General features: G+C 45.5%; 1 protein-coding gene across 1 annotated transcript; it reads right to left on the bottom strand.

The window, feature by feature from the left end:
• Window positions 1–6: 6 nt before the first annotated feature.
• Window positions 7–12464, bottom strand: PDCD7 (programmed cell death 7). Its single transcript, XM_012644872.1, has 5 exons — window positions 11557–12464; window positions 9195–9333; window positions 2961–3197; window positions 2611–2698; window positions 7–898 (listed from the first exon to the last, which is right to left on the bottom strand). Exons 1-5 carry the CDS (start codon window positions 12421–12423, stop codon window positions 775–777), a joined length of 1455 nt encoding a protein of 484 aa, XP_012500326.1. The 5' UTR covers window positions 12424–12464; the 3' UTR covers window positions 7–774.
• Between the last annotated feature and the right edge of the window lie 1311 nt (window positions 12465–13775).

Raw genomic sequence — 13775 nt, 5'->3', positions numbered from 1 at the left:
CCATACAGAAATAAACTTCCATCCTTGGGGATTCTGAATAACTAGACCCCTAGGAACTTAAAAAACAGGGGCTTTCATTAGGATCCTTCTAACATGGGGAAAATACAGCCTTCGTCCATTAAGATAATCCAATTTAGGGACAGGTACCCTTTAGATTTTCTGAGTTCACATGAATACTAAGACTAGGCCACCATCTGTTCTGGCAACCCAGCCTGCAGTGACTGCCATCTTCCTAACTAGCAGCCTTCCAAGCTGCACCAAAACTGAGACAAACAAAACTAAAGATAAAGCATTTCTGAGCTTTCCTCTTGGAAGTGAGAGGGCTCTTTGGGTAGGAAGGGTAAGGAGGTTTTGCATCAAGCTTGCTTTCATACTCACTATTGGTGGAAGGGCTGCTAAATCAAATCAGTGCACATCTGTATTGAGCATCTGAGTGAACTGAGTGTACTTACCCATCATCACACAAAGAAGTTAGAGTAAATTAACAAGTCATTCTGGACCAAGCCCCTTAAAACAGAGGCAAATTTGGTGAACCAAGGTCACTTCTTATGGTAATAGCCTCAGTTCACCTAAGTCCTTTCCCGAAGAACCATATTAATCTCCTGATTCAAGAGGCACCTCTGGCTAGCACAGAAAGAAAGCGTAACGTCAGGACAGGGTGATGCCACATGGAGTTTAGAAATTGTGGTTTAGTGTACAGCACAAGATGGCAGCATCGCTAATATTTAGAGCTGGAAAAAGCGTTGGCTGGACCACACTCCTGGAGCATCTTTACTAATGCAGCTTAATAGCCGTTGCCCAGATGTCGTTGCTGGGGAGCGGGGGAAGGACCCATCCTTGGGGAACGAAGTTGCCTTTGGGATGATCAGATGGCACCAGGTACTGATCCCAATCATGCCTTAATAAGAACATTGTAGAACAACTGTTTATTTCTGTTTTATTCCAAGCAAGATGTTTAGCAACTAAGTATTCTAATTCTAGTACTTAGTTTTCAAATGACTGATGTACTAATTAGCTATAGAACCTGATTACTAGAAATTATGCAAAAGTTCTATTTCTTAAATGCACGAAGGGAAAAACTCTGAAGAACTTATAACTTTATGGATAACTAAATAATTATACAGTCGACCCTCATTATTTGCAGATTCTGTATTTGCAAGTTTACCCACTCACTAAAATTTATTTGTAACCTCCAAGTCATCACTTGTGGTGCTTTCACAGTCACTTGGAAATGTGCAAAGTGGCGAAAAATGTGAGTCATCAAAATGCACCTTCCCAGCTGAGGAAGACAACACTCTCTCTGCCTTCTTGTTTTCAGTTCATATTGTAAACTAGTGCCCTTTTCTCGGTCTATTTAATGCCATGTTTTTCACATTTTTGTGCTTTTCATTGATGATTTCACCGTTTAAAATAGCATCCCCAAGTGTAGTGTTCCTAAGTGCAAGAAGGCTGTGACGTGCCTTGTGTAGAAAATATGTTGGATAAGCTTCAGACAGGCATGAGTTATAGTGCTATGACTGTGAGTTCGATGTTAACAAATCAACATCTATTAAATAAGGTGTCTTTAAACAGAAACACACATAAAACAAGGTATTGATCAGCTGACAAAAATGTTGTGACCAGGGGCTCAAAGGAATCTACCTAATCCTATGTTTCCTTTAGGAGTGATGGTTCAGTATTCCGCAATTCAGTGTTTTCCGGGACATTATAGAACATAGCTGCCATGAATAATGAGAATCGACTGTACTTATGTTTAAAGCTAAAACTTATATATTAGCCAAAAATAAGCTTTTCCCAGAACATTAACTTGGTATGCTAAAGAGCATTCTTGCATGAGAATCACAAATTGTTGGGTTTGGAAGGGACCTTAGCGATCACTTAGTCTGGTGATTTACAAACCATACTTTAAAGATCCCTAGGCCCCAAATGGATGTTTGGAGGAGTCTAGAAACAACAAAGTGCTTACAGGAAACAACAGACCTAAACTGCCTGGAGAACCCCATTCATTCAATTTGTTAGACATACTGATTTCTGAAAAGACAGCATTCAGGAAGAGTGCTGCTGCTAATGTTTGAAGGCCACATTCTAGTCCATCATCTTCGTGTTACAGGTGAGGAAAGTGAGATCCCGAGAGCTGAAAACTTTACCCAGCTCATTAGTAACTGTAGATTCAGATGAGGCTCCTTGTTCCCAGGTTGCTGGGCTTTGACCTACAAGGGCTGAGAAGTCAGCATGGGTCTTAAGCAGTTTCCATAGGCAAGTACACAGGGGAGGGTTTCTTTTCTTGGGTCTGTTTAGCACCATTAGAGAATCAGGAAAAGGAAGCCAATGCTTTACATCAACATAACAGCTAGAAAATGAGATAATACAAAAGGGCAAGTCACAGCCTGAGTTTCAGTTTCTTCACCTGTTAAAATAGGGACATCTATTTCTCAAGGATTAATGAGGACCAAACAAGATGTAAGTAGCATCCTTGAAACTTGGAAACATTATAAACCCACAAAGAACTTAAAAAAAAGATACAGTAATAGGCCTCGACAATACAAGCACTTCATCAAGCACTTCTTGCTACCTAAGGGAAAGGCAACACAGACAGCCGGCCCCTCTGACCTGATCTGGATGAGCGCTGGCAGGGAGTGCTCAGCTTGGAGGTAATACTGTCGGAAAGGCTGCAAGAGGTGAGCAAGTGGGAACTCGTCTGAAAGAGAAAAGGCACAGTACCACGTCATCCTACTTGATATCTAGAGTGTATTTCTCAAGGCGAGGGACTGAGCTGATGATTATGACAATGTGATCAAAGCATTTCATCTGTAGCCACGGGTTCCACGATCCAGTTTAGAGTTTCAAATCTGAAGGTGTCACTTGTTGCCTACCACCTCTTAGCTTAAGTTGAGATCACCTGTCATAACAGCTGTCAATCTAGTATTTTCCTTTTCTCCACTGGCTACAGAGAGACTTACCTGGATCCCCAAATAACTTGGACTCAATTTCACGTTTCTGAAGCAAAAATTTCTCTTTTTCTTTTCTCTGTTTCTTTTCTAATTCTCTTTTCCTCTCTTCCTCTTGTTCTCCTTCCAACATAACTCTAAGGGCTCTCTCTTCAGCTTCATACAGTTCAGAGCGTTTTTTAATGAGTTTTCTCAGACGCTGAAGATGATGCTCGAAAGTCTCATCTGCGGAGGCTGGAGGACAGACCCCTGCATAAAAGAGCCAAATGGCATTTAGATACAACTTGTTGTTATCCCCAAATCCAACTTCTAAGGAGCAGACTCAAAGGCCTACCTATGGTATAAATTTGCTCAGAATTTGGAATCTACCCAATCTTTAAGGCTCAATCTGATCTTTTTGTATCTCCAATTACTGAGCCTACCCTGACTCTCTCTAAGTCCTCCCTCTGGATCACACCACTTAACTTTTGACTTTGTTTCTTTCTTATGGATTGATTCTCCACTTGGGACAGTGAAGTCACTAAAGGGAGGAACTTGTCTTAACTTCTTCGTTTGTAAAATTCCCTAATTATCAACTCCCAGACCTAACTAATGAACAATTCTCCCTCTGGGTCTGAATTTTGGGAAGGCACACTTGGATGGTGAAGAAGATACACTTGACCACACTGACCTTACAGTCTGCTGCTGACAGCAGGGCAAACTAAACTGTTTTAGTTTGGCCTGCTTTTAGCCCTGAACGCCCCATGTCCCAGGAAACCTCTCGGTCCCAGGAAAACCGAGATTGCTGTCACCCAGAGTAACTGTGAGGTCAGCTGCCAACATGGCTAAAGCCGCAATTGGGAAAATTGATTATAGACTACTTATTAGGTGATATCAAAGAATTACTGCTATTTTTTTTGGTGTGATAATGGCATCATAGTTGACCATGGGTACTTAGGTGTTCTACTTTTGTGAGAAATTTTTCATACAGTTTCATAGGAAAAAAATCTAAATTTAATGAATACTTGAGAGGATTACAGTTGTGCACTCACTAGTGTAATGCCCTGCAATATAAAAGCTACTGAAGCTGCTAGGTGATTCAATGCAGAGTAATGTGGGTGTGATCTATCCTGTCAGTCCTTGGAGGTTGACTGATTGACTGACTTATTTCTTTATTTAGGAATGGGGTCTCACTCTGTCTCTCAGGCTGGAGTACAGTGTCCCATTCACAGCTCAGTGCAGCCTCAAACTCCAGGGCTCAGGTGATCCCGAGCAGTTGGGACTACAGGCTTGAGCTGCCATGCCCGGCTACTTTTTAAATTTTTTATTAGAGATGGGGTCAGGCTGGTCTAGAACTCCTGGCCTCAAGGAATCCTCTCACCTCAGCCTCCCAAAATGCTGAGTCCTTAAAGATTTTAAAGGAAAATGTATTTATTACCCAAGCATTTTAACAATATCAGATACAAGGAAGAAGAAAAATCCTAATCCCACCACCATAATCAACCATTTTTGGCCAGGCACGGTGGCTCATGCCTGTAATCCTCGCATTCTGGGAGGCCGAGGCAGGAGGATTACTTGAGCTCAGGAGCTCGAGACCAGCCTGAGCAAAAGTCATACCCCATCTCTACTAAAAAAAAAATTTATTTTCCCATGTTCTCTTCTTGTCTTTTTATCCATATATTAGCAACTTCATATAGTTCAACATAATATGTATGTGATTTCCACATCTCCATATTGATTTTCTATTCTTTTCCAGTCTTCATAACTACTTAACGGCTCTATCCTATTTCATCAAATCAATGTATTGTAATATACTTAACAAGCTCTTAAGTATCTACTTCTGGACACTTAAGGTATTCCAAGTATCCTATTATTATATATCGCTACAATGAATACTCTTGAGCATGTTATTGTTTTCCTTCCTATGGATTATTTCTATAAGAAAAATTCTCAAGAGTGAAAATGTCTATGGATACTTTCAAGAATATCAAAATGTGGCATTAAACTGCTTCCTAAAAGAGCTATACATTTACACAGTTACCTAACACTTGACACAGAGAAGGTAGTTAATATTTCTTCGATGAATAAATGATTTTCAACAGAGTTTTAATAATTTATGCTGCCACCTGTGAAGTATAATATTGTCAGCTTTGAGCACTCAATTTTCAATTTTGGCTGAAAATGGTATAAAATAATGGTTCCTCAAGTTTAGTAGTTCTATCACTTGTGAAGTTTTAATTTGGAGATAGGATTCTTTTCTCCTTCGATCACTAGAGATAAGTGGTTGTGGAACTCTCCTATCTTCGCCTTCAATGCTAATATTTCTCCAGATTTTCTTATAACTGCTTTGCTTGAACAGGTTTCTAGTCATTCATTCTCAACTGTGGGAACTCTACAACTCAAATCCATCTTCTACTAAGTTGTCAGGCTAATATTTTCCAAGTACACACAAAATTTTTATACACTGACAAATTTAAGCTGTCACTCTGTTGCTCTGTAATAATTTCATGGCTTTGTTTCATTTCTTTACCTTTATAGATCATAAATATTTTAGGCTTTGTAAGCCAGTCTCTGTTGCGACTACTAAAATCTGCTGGTACAGCAAAAATACACAGACACGCCATCAGCCCTTAAGTGCCTGCAGACCCCATGAGGAGACGTGGCTTGCTCCCATCTCAGGCTGCTGGGCCTGGGCCACCCACCCACATCTCTCTCAACCCCTCGTTGATTACTCCCTGGTCAACTTGACACAGTCCCTTAGAAATGGCACTCGTTATCCAGTCTTGCTCTTGACCCCACATACTGGCGCCATCTAGGTTCCCTCCACGTCTACCACTCATTCCCTTAGGCCTGCAGCCTAGACACCAATGCCTTCGCCTCTATTCCCCTTCGGCCGCACATACCTTGGGGCCTCATGCAGTCTTTGGACCTTGGCACGTTCAGAAAAAACTTTCCACCTCTATAAAATCTTAAACTCAATTATTCTCCTTTCCGACTACAACTTTCTCCCCTCCAGTACTTATATTAATAGCTCCTTCTCCCCAGAGACCTGTTTGGCAGCTTCACCAAAACTTCCAGACCTGATGTATCAGATTCTATCCTTCTTCCACTCCTTCTCACCAAAACTTGTGGTCATTCCATGAAGCAAAATCCCAAGAGCACTATGCTCTCTACTCACCTGCCAACAGCAGGGTGCCCCTGGAAGAATTCATTTGACGGTGTGGCCTGGTGCCAATACGTAGATATGTCAGCTGGCCCCACAGCACCTCCCTGCAACCATCTGCCATGGGTTTCAGGCTGGCTCTCATCCATTCTTCACAGCAGTTATTTCAAACCTTCACTGCTCTCCTAACTCCCAGCAAACCATCTAACTTGTTTTCCAGAGAAAACAGGCCAGCAAGCAGAAAACCCCTCCAGGTTCTGCCCCCGATTGCACTCACCTGCATCACTACCCACCCCGACCTCCTTCATTTTCATGCCTGTGGAAGAGGGTCCTTCTCCACCTCAGTCAATCCCTCCACCCGGGATCTGAATCTCCAGTCTTGCGTGGGACCTTGAGCCATCAACTATCCATCCTGCTTCTGACCCTTCCCCTTCTGCTCATTCCTTCCCCCGGCATTTGAACATGCTCAAGTTTTCCCCCGACCCTAAGACACACAACACCTCTCACCACCGCCACCCACTGCCAGCTATTGATCTTGCTCACCCCGTTCATCACAGGCACTCTTTGAATAAGTTGAATTCACTGTTTGCTTTTCTTACCTCTTATTCTAGTCTGGCTTCTACCTCCATCACTCCGCTGAAATGCCCCTAGCATAGGTCACTAATGACTTGCTGGGTACTAATTCCTGTGGATGTTTTTTGCCTTTATATTACTTGATAATAAAAATAATAACATGAAACACACATATAGCATTTACCATGTGCCAGGACTGTTTTAATTTTTTTACACATATTTCCTAATTTAATCCTCACAATACCCCATGGGTAGACACTATCATTATTTCCTTTTTGTGGATAAGGAAACCAAGATGCAGAGAAGTTTGAGTAACCTTTCTAAGACCATACAATCTCTCCGAGCACTTGCCACTTTCCAGAAGGAGGTAAAGGGTCTACCTCTTCCTCCAGGAGTCTACCTTTTCCCCTTACGTCTCTGACCTCTCTTGGCCTCTTTTGTAGTCTCTTCTTCATCTGCCTTGATTTTGACATTCCTTCTGATTTCCCTTTTGCCCTCACCTCATGCTATACAAACTCTTTAAGGTCATTCCGACTCACGGCTACATGCCGATGAACTCTTATCCAGAATGTACCCCAGGCACCTCAAACTCAACAGGCCCCAAACTGAACTGGTCAAGCCCAAGCCTGTTCCTCCTTCTATGTTTTCCTGCTCAATTGGAATGGTATCATCACTCATTCAGGAAATCAGGCTAGAACATGGAAGTCATTTTTTACCCTCAGCTCCCCTAAGATATTTATTTACATGTATACACAACTCCCCTTTATTCTATATTTTATTTATTATCTATTAAATTCCTTTACTTTTCTCCAACACACTGACTCTTAGCTCATGCTCCCATACTATCCCTGCCCAGACTGCAATAGCTTTTCCAGTTTCTCTCCCGTTCTCCCTCTCCCCAGATGCTCCAAATGTTTCTCTGCTCTGCTGGCACTGGTCTTTGTCATCATTTCACTCCACTTAAAATTTTTCACTAGTTCCCCACAGCTTTAGGCACAGGTAAGAACTCTAGGTTGGCCCGTAAGACAGTTTGCAATGTGGCCCGCTTACACATCCATCCTCATCTCTCAGCACTTGCTTGGAGGGACACACATCTTGAGGAGGGAAGTTAGAAAGCTGTTTTCCGCTTAAGTACACATGCAACCAGCTGCTGGTTACCAAATCATTTTACATTCAAGTCAGTTAACTCCAGAGGCTGATTACTTTTATAGATCATAATTCTCCTATAATTTCCTCCTTCTTTTGGATCAAAGTGAAGAAGACTAATATTGAGAAATGTTGGTAAATTCACTTGGCAAAAAGTTTACTGAGCACCCACCTCATAAAGAAGGTGGGGTGGGGGAATATTAAATAGTAGCCCTAAGGTTTGCTTTCTAGTAACAGAGGTGGGAAGACACAGCAGATGCTAACTCCCTTCTGACTTTCCTCTGACAGTTAGTGCCCTAAAAGTACCACAGTGGGGTCATCTGATTCTGAGGCCTCAAAATGTGCATTAGCTACCCTGAAGGCTGCCATGCAGAAGCCAATCACTTAGCTAATGAATGAGCCTGGGTGAACGCACAATGGTCTCATTCTAACAAAACTTTATTAAGGGTCTAAAAGAATCACAGTTTTCATTTATGTTATAAACCACACAGGGGAAATGATTTGCTAGAGTGGCATAAAATGTGTACTCTCAAATATCTCTGATGGATGCCAGGGCCTACAATCTACTACATGAGGCAGCAGCGTGTGATCCAAACCAGACACAAGTTGAGAAGGAACAGGAGGTCACCTCAGCCCAGATCAGGGAAGAATGAAGGATGTGTCATCTGTGTTTGGTTTTGAAGGATAGTGAGATCTTAAAATGGTGAAGATGGGACTGAGGGCCCACAAGGGCAAAGGTCCAGACAGGCAAATGGAAAGCACAACTGGCTAACTTCTAGAAAACCAGCATGGCTGGAACAAACTTTTGTGAAGAGACTTGGACTACCTGGATATGGTATCTGGCGCTTCCTCCAGAGGCGAGAGGAGACCAGTGAGGTCTACCGAGTACAAAAGTGACACGCAGGGAAGCCGGGGACATCTATGCAGTCTGCAAGGCACTCCCTGCTCTGTCCAACTATTCGCATCTCTTCAAATTGCAATAATTCAGGTTTGAAATGTATCTGAAGGAGCATGCCAAGTTTTCAAAACTTTCTGGTACAACAAGTAAGGGTAGGAAAGCTTTCGGCTTGGCACGTGGGCAAAGTTGACCAACCGCAGCAAGCACATTCAGACAAGCATGAACAGGAATGCCTAGGGTAGGAATGATGAGTCAAAGGGAAGACAGTGCAGTGGGTTCCCACACCTGCCTCTCTTTCCAACTTTCCTTAGTTACCAAAGGCTAAACATCTGAGGCTTCCTGCTTCAAAACTTCTGGGCTACTGCTGACAAGCCCGGTTATACTACAGGGTGAAAATAATGAAGTTTCAAGTACTTTCCCTTCAATAATATTTGGGGTAGGGAGGCGTTAGGGCAAAGAAGGAGAAAAAATGCAAACCCACAGTTACCTTTCCTCGCTGCAGCCTCTTTCCTCAGTTTCCTCAGTTTCTCCAAAGCCCGAAGAATGTCTACCATTCTTTTGGTGTCTGCTTGTTTTTTCCTCACTTCGGATAATACACCATCAGCAGCAGCTTTGAGTTCCTGCTCCTGGAGGAGAAACAAAGCCCACAAGACCTAGTGTTAGGAACAACCTCACAGTAGAGAACAGCTGCCCAGTGGTTAGATTTCAAAGGATCAGGGTTACGAAAGACTCTACTGAATCTACATTCCAATTTCTTAAGTGTTACACAATTCCCCTCCAGCCAAGGAACTATCCCTTCTACTGATGGTACAACCCTCATCTTAAAGGAGAACCTGTCCTCTCTGCAGCTTCCACATGAGCACTGGTTTTTGCTTCTTCCCGAGTGTCTCTCGAAGTGTGGTCCAGGGAGTATCTGTGTCCCACTTACCTTGTTAAGTTGCGACTCTTCTTTTAAAAACACAGACTCCCAAGGAAGACAAGGAATGGGGTTGGAAAGGCTGAGAACTCTACAAAAGTCTCTTACTGACAATCTATGTGCAGTTTGTACTCTCCTGCTCTAAAGTTCCAAGGATCTCTTCCACATGACCTTCCAAACATTTGAAGATCACTATCCTACTGTTCTTGAGTTGGTTCACACGTAGACTCAATAACCCAGTTCCTCAAGCCACTCCTCATGGGACTCCATCGCCAATATCCTCACCATGGGTGCTAGAGAGGATCCTCTTGTCTAAAGTTCTTTCTTCCATCTGTCGAAGAAGTGCCTGTAATTCCACCATTACAGCCAATACCAACCCGTTTCACTGTCTGCTTGGAGTATTCCCTCTGCCTGGAACTGCACCTGTTGCCTTCACCGGCTTTGGTATTTCCCTCACAACTCAGCTCGGAAGTCATTACAGCACCCAGAAAGCTTTCCCCCGATGGATTAGATATCCTTCTTTGGGCTCCTACAGCACCTATAGTTGAAATCCTAACACACATCATGCTATACGGACATGATGTGCCACGGGGCTCTAAGCCCCTTAAGAACAAGGCTATGTCTATTCCCACCATCTTGCACTAGGCCTGGCACAACATGGGCCCTCATTAAATGTCTGCTGAATTGACCCAAACTCCCTCAGGTTAAAGTGTGGCCCCTCCAGGCATTCTCCTTTAAAGCAGTGATATTCCTGATTGTGCAACAAGAAAGCGTGCCATCCATATACTTCACAGCAAAGTTATTTCAGACTCTAGCGCAGTGGCAGACAGCAGGAGACATCAGCTGATTGCGGAGAGTGGAGGGAGGAGTTCAGAGAACCCCAGAGGCACTCGAAGTTAACAACAATGCCTTAAACAACTACGTGAACAATTTCCAGTTTCACCCTGGCCCTACATAAGAGCTTGAGATCAACAGGCTTTGGAATCAGACAATCTGGGCTCAAATATGGAGTGAAACTGCCACAAACTGGTTGTATGATTCTTGGCAAGTTAATCTCTCTATCCCTCAGTTTCCTAATCTGTAATACTTGGATAATACCTCCTACTTCTCTGGGTTGCTATAAAGATTCAAGATCTGGTATACGTAAGGACTTTAGCATAGCTCCTAGTTTATACATAGTAAGTGCTCAAAAACACACCCAGCTGTTTACAAGTTTTAAACTTCGTATCCCCAGGTTCTGCAGATGGGAGAGTGGCTTAAGGCCAGGAGTTTGAGACCAGCCTGGGCAACACAGGGAGACTCCATCTCTACAAAAAATTTAAAAGTTAGCTGGGTGTGGTAGCACGTGCCTGTAGTCCCAGCTACTCGGGAGGCTGACGTGGGAAAACTGCTGGAGCCAGGAGTTCTAGGGTGCAGTGAGCTATGATTGCACCACTGTACTTCGGCCTGGCAGCAAAGTGAGACTCTCTTTACAAAAAAAAAACAAAACAAACAAACAAAAAAAGCCTTATCAGCCAATTGGGGTATTTACTCCTTTAAGTAGGGCCCCCAAGCTCTCTGTATTTTTTTTTTTTTTGTATTCTTAAAATCACCTAGGGCAGTACAAAACACAAGGACCCAGACAGTCTTGAATGTTAATAAGTGGACAGAAGTTGGTGCAGGACAGAGACCTGCCATTCCTGCAATGCCACCGTGTAATCCTATACTTTGTGTTCACAAAACTTTACAGCGCACCTGGAGCTTTTGTTTTGCGTATCATACATCATCAACACGCCATTAACATAGAGGTATGAGGTGGAAACGCTATCTATCATTTCGTTTTACCGATAAGGAAACAGAAGCTTAGCCCTGGAAAATGACAGCGTCAAGTCTCACGCCGCTTCAGGTTCCAACCATTATCATCCCTAAACCCATGAGCGTCCGCTGCTCTCACCCGCTTCTTCTCCTCCACCTCCTGCACACACTTGACCCTCCAGCGGTCGATCTCCTGCTCGCGTTCCGCTGCCCGCGCGGCCTCCTCCTCCCGCTCGGCCTCGCGTTCCCGGGCCCTCTCGCGAAGCCTCAGCCGGCGGCGCCGGACCCTCTCCAGCCTCCGCCGCGCTTCGCCCACATAGGCGGCCTGGGTCAGCGGCTGTAGCCGCTCGGCCAGTTCGGCGCGCAGCGGCGCGGCCTCGGCGTGCAGCAGGGCCCAGGCCGCGCCGTCGGCCTCGGCCTCGCGCAGGGCGTGGCTCAGGCCGCGCAGCCGCCGCACCAGGCGCAGGACCCCGCGCAACCGCGCGCGCACTTCGCCTAGGCTGGGCCCGGCGCGCGTGCGCTGTGGCACCGGGCAGGCCCGTCGCGGGGTCCCGAACACCGCCTCCAGCCACTGCCGGTCGCGCAGGCGCTGGAGGACCGCGTCCCCGAGCACGTCGGGCGGCGGCGGCGGCGGCGCCTGAGGCCAGCGCGGGCTCCATGGCGGCCCCGGGCCGGGAGGCGGCGGCCGCTGGCGCTCGCCGGCGTCGGCCCCCGGGTAGGGCCGGCACTGGGGCTGCGGCGGAGGCAGTGGCGGCGGCGGCACCTGGTAAAAAGCCCCACCGCCGCCATCGCCGGAAGCTTCCCCCGGGGCCCGGGGCTGCAGAGCCAGCGGAGGCTGGAGGAAGGGGGCGGAGGCCCCCGGAAAAGGGCCGGGCCGCTGGGGAAGAGGCGGCGGGAAAGCCGGGGAGGGCAGCGGCGGTGGCGGACAGCCGAAGGGAGCGGGAGGCGGCGGCTGCGGAGGCGGCGGGCCCGGGCGACCCGGGGCGAAGAAGGGCGGCAGGGCCATGTTCCCGGCGGAGATGCTCTTGAGAAGTGACAGCAATCTGAGTGGCTCTCCAGGGGAGAGAGAGAGAGAGAGAGTGTGTCTTCCGGGCGGAAGTGATGTCTTAGGACGCGCGACGCCAGTATGCGCGCCCCGCCAGGAAGCCCGGTGCACGATTGGACGTTCGTTCAACCTTCAGTCCTACAATTCATAGACACTGTTTTTACTTAGCATTCTAGATGTGGAGCTACTCGTTCCGCATACGGCGAGACTAAGAGATACGGGTTTTCTCCTCGCGGAACTACCTGTCTAGTAAAGAAAACACATTAATCAAGTAATCGTGCAAACGTAAATGTGCAACGGTGAATACTTGATATAGTCAAAGAGGTTGGGGAAGGTTGTCCTAAAGATTTGAGACTTCAGCTGAGATCTAAAGGATGAATATGAGTTAAATAGAAGGAGAGAGGGAAGCACAGTCCAGATGGGAAATAGGAGTATGTCTAGTGGGAGGATTGATAGAATGCTAGCTGGGGATGAAGCACAGAAAGCCTGAGGGGAATTTGGTGATCCTGGGGTGGTGGACAGAAATCATAACGTCCAGGGTCTTATATCTTAAGAACAACGGGAAACTATTGCTTTTAAGCAGGAGAGGAAGGTAAGGGCAGTGCTGCATTAGATTTTTTAAATTAAACTCTATTTGAGACAATTGCGGATTCATAGGCAATTGTAAGAAGCAATACAGGGAGATTCTGTGTACCTTTAACCCAATTTCCCCTACTGGTAACATCTTGCAAAACTGTAGTACAATCTTGTCAACGAAGAAAAGACCAAACTGTAAAATAATTTTAAAGAGATTTACTCTGAGCCAAATTTGAGGACCATGACCGGGAGCCACACCCAAGAAACCTTGAGCGAGTGGACTCCGGGTCATGGTCCTCAGATTTGGCTCAGAGTAAATCTCTTTAAAATTATTTTACAGTGCTTGGTCTTTTTTTCGTTAACAAGATTGGCGCCCAGATGTGGGGCTCAGAGAAGACGCAGGACCGCCGAAGGAGCAGCCCGAACTCAGCGCCAGGTACTGGCCTGGCTCTTTTGGGCCCTCTGACTCCGAGCTTCTCCTTGGGCGGAACTGGTAAGTCCTCCTGAGCTCTGGACCTCCCATTTTTGGTTGATGGTCTTGGTTTACTGTGAGCTGGTTCTTTTCCTAGGAATTGTTGTTTGGGATCCTAACTTAGATTTGGAGGTGCATTCTAAAGGGTCTTCTCCATTGTCTTTTTACCCTAAAATTAATCTCAGTTGGCTTTTCTGTACATTTTTTAAAGAGGAAACTGAACTGTCTTGTTTGTAGATAAACGAGAGACTGAGTTCCTCAGCTC

This window comes from Propithecus coquereli, unplaced genomic scaffold, assembly GCF_000956105.1.
Source record: "Propithecus coquereli isolate 6110/MARCELLA unplaced genomic scaffold, Pcoq_1.0 Scaffold221, whole genome shotgun sequence".
NCBI classification, from domain to species: domain Eukaryota; kingdom Metazoa; phylum Chordata; class Mammalia; order Primates; family Indriidae; genus Propithecus; species Propithecus coquereli.
The sequence above is the reverse complement of the archived record's forward strand: the minus strand, read 5'-3'. Positions and strand labels throughout refer to the sequence as shown.

Bases quoted from the DNA above. Each gene is read 5' to 3' on its own strand.
- PDCD7 (XM_012644872.1), bottom strand. From the start codon at position 12,423: ATGGCCCTGCCGCCCTTCTTCGCCCCGGGTCGCCCGGGCCCGCCGCCT. The intron at 2,699-2,960 runs GTAAGTCTCTCT...TTTCTCTTTCAG, and splicing joins CAAGTTATTTGGGGATCCAG to ACGAGTTCCCACTTGCTCAC. The intron at 899-2,610 runs GTCAGAGGGGCC...GTTCTTATTAAG, and splicing joins CCAGCGCTCATCCAGATCAG to GCATGATTGGGATCAGTACC.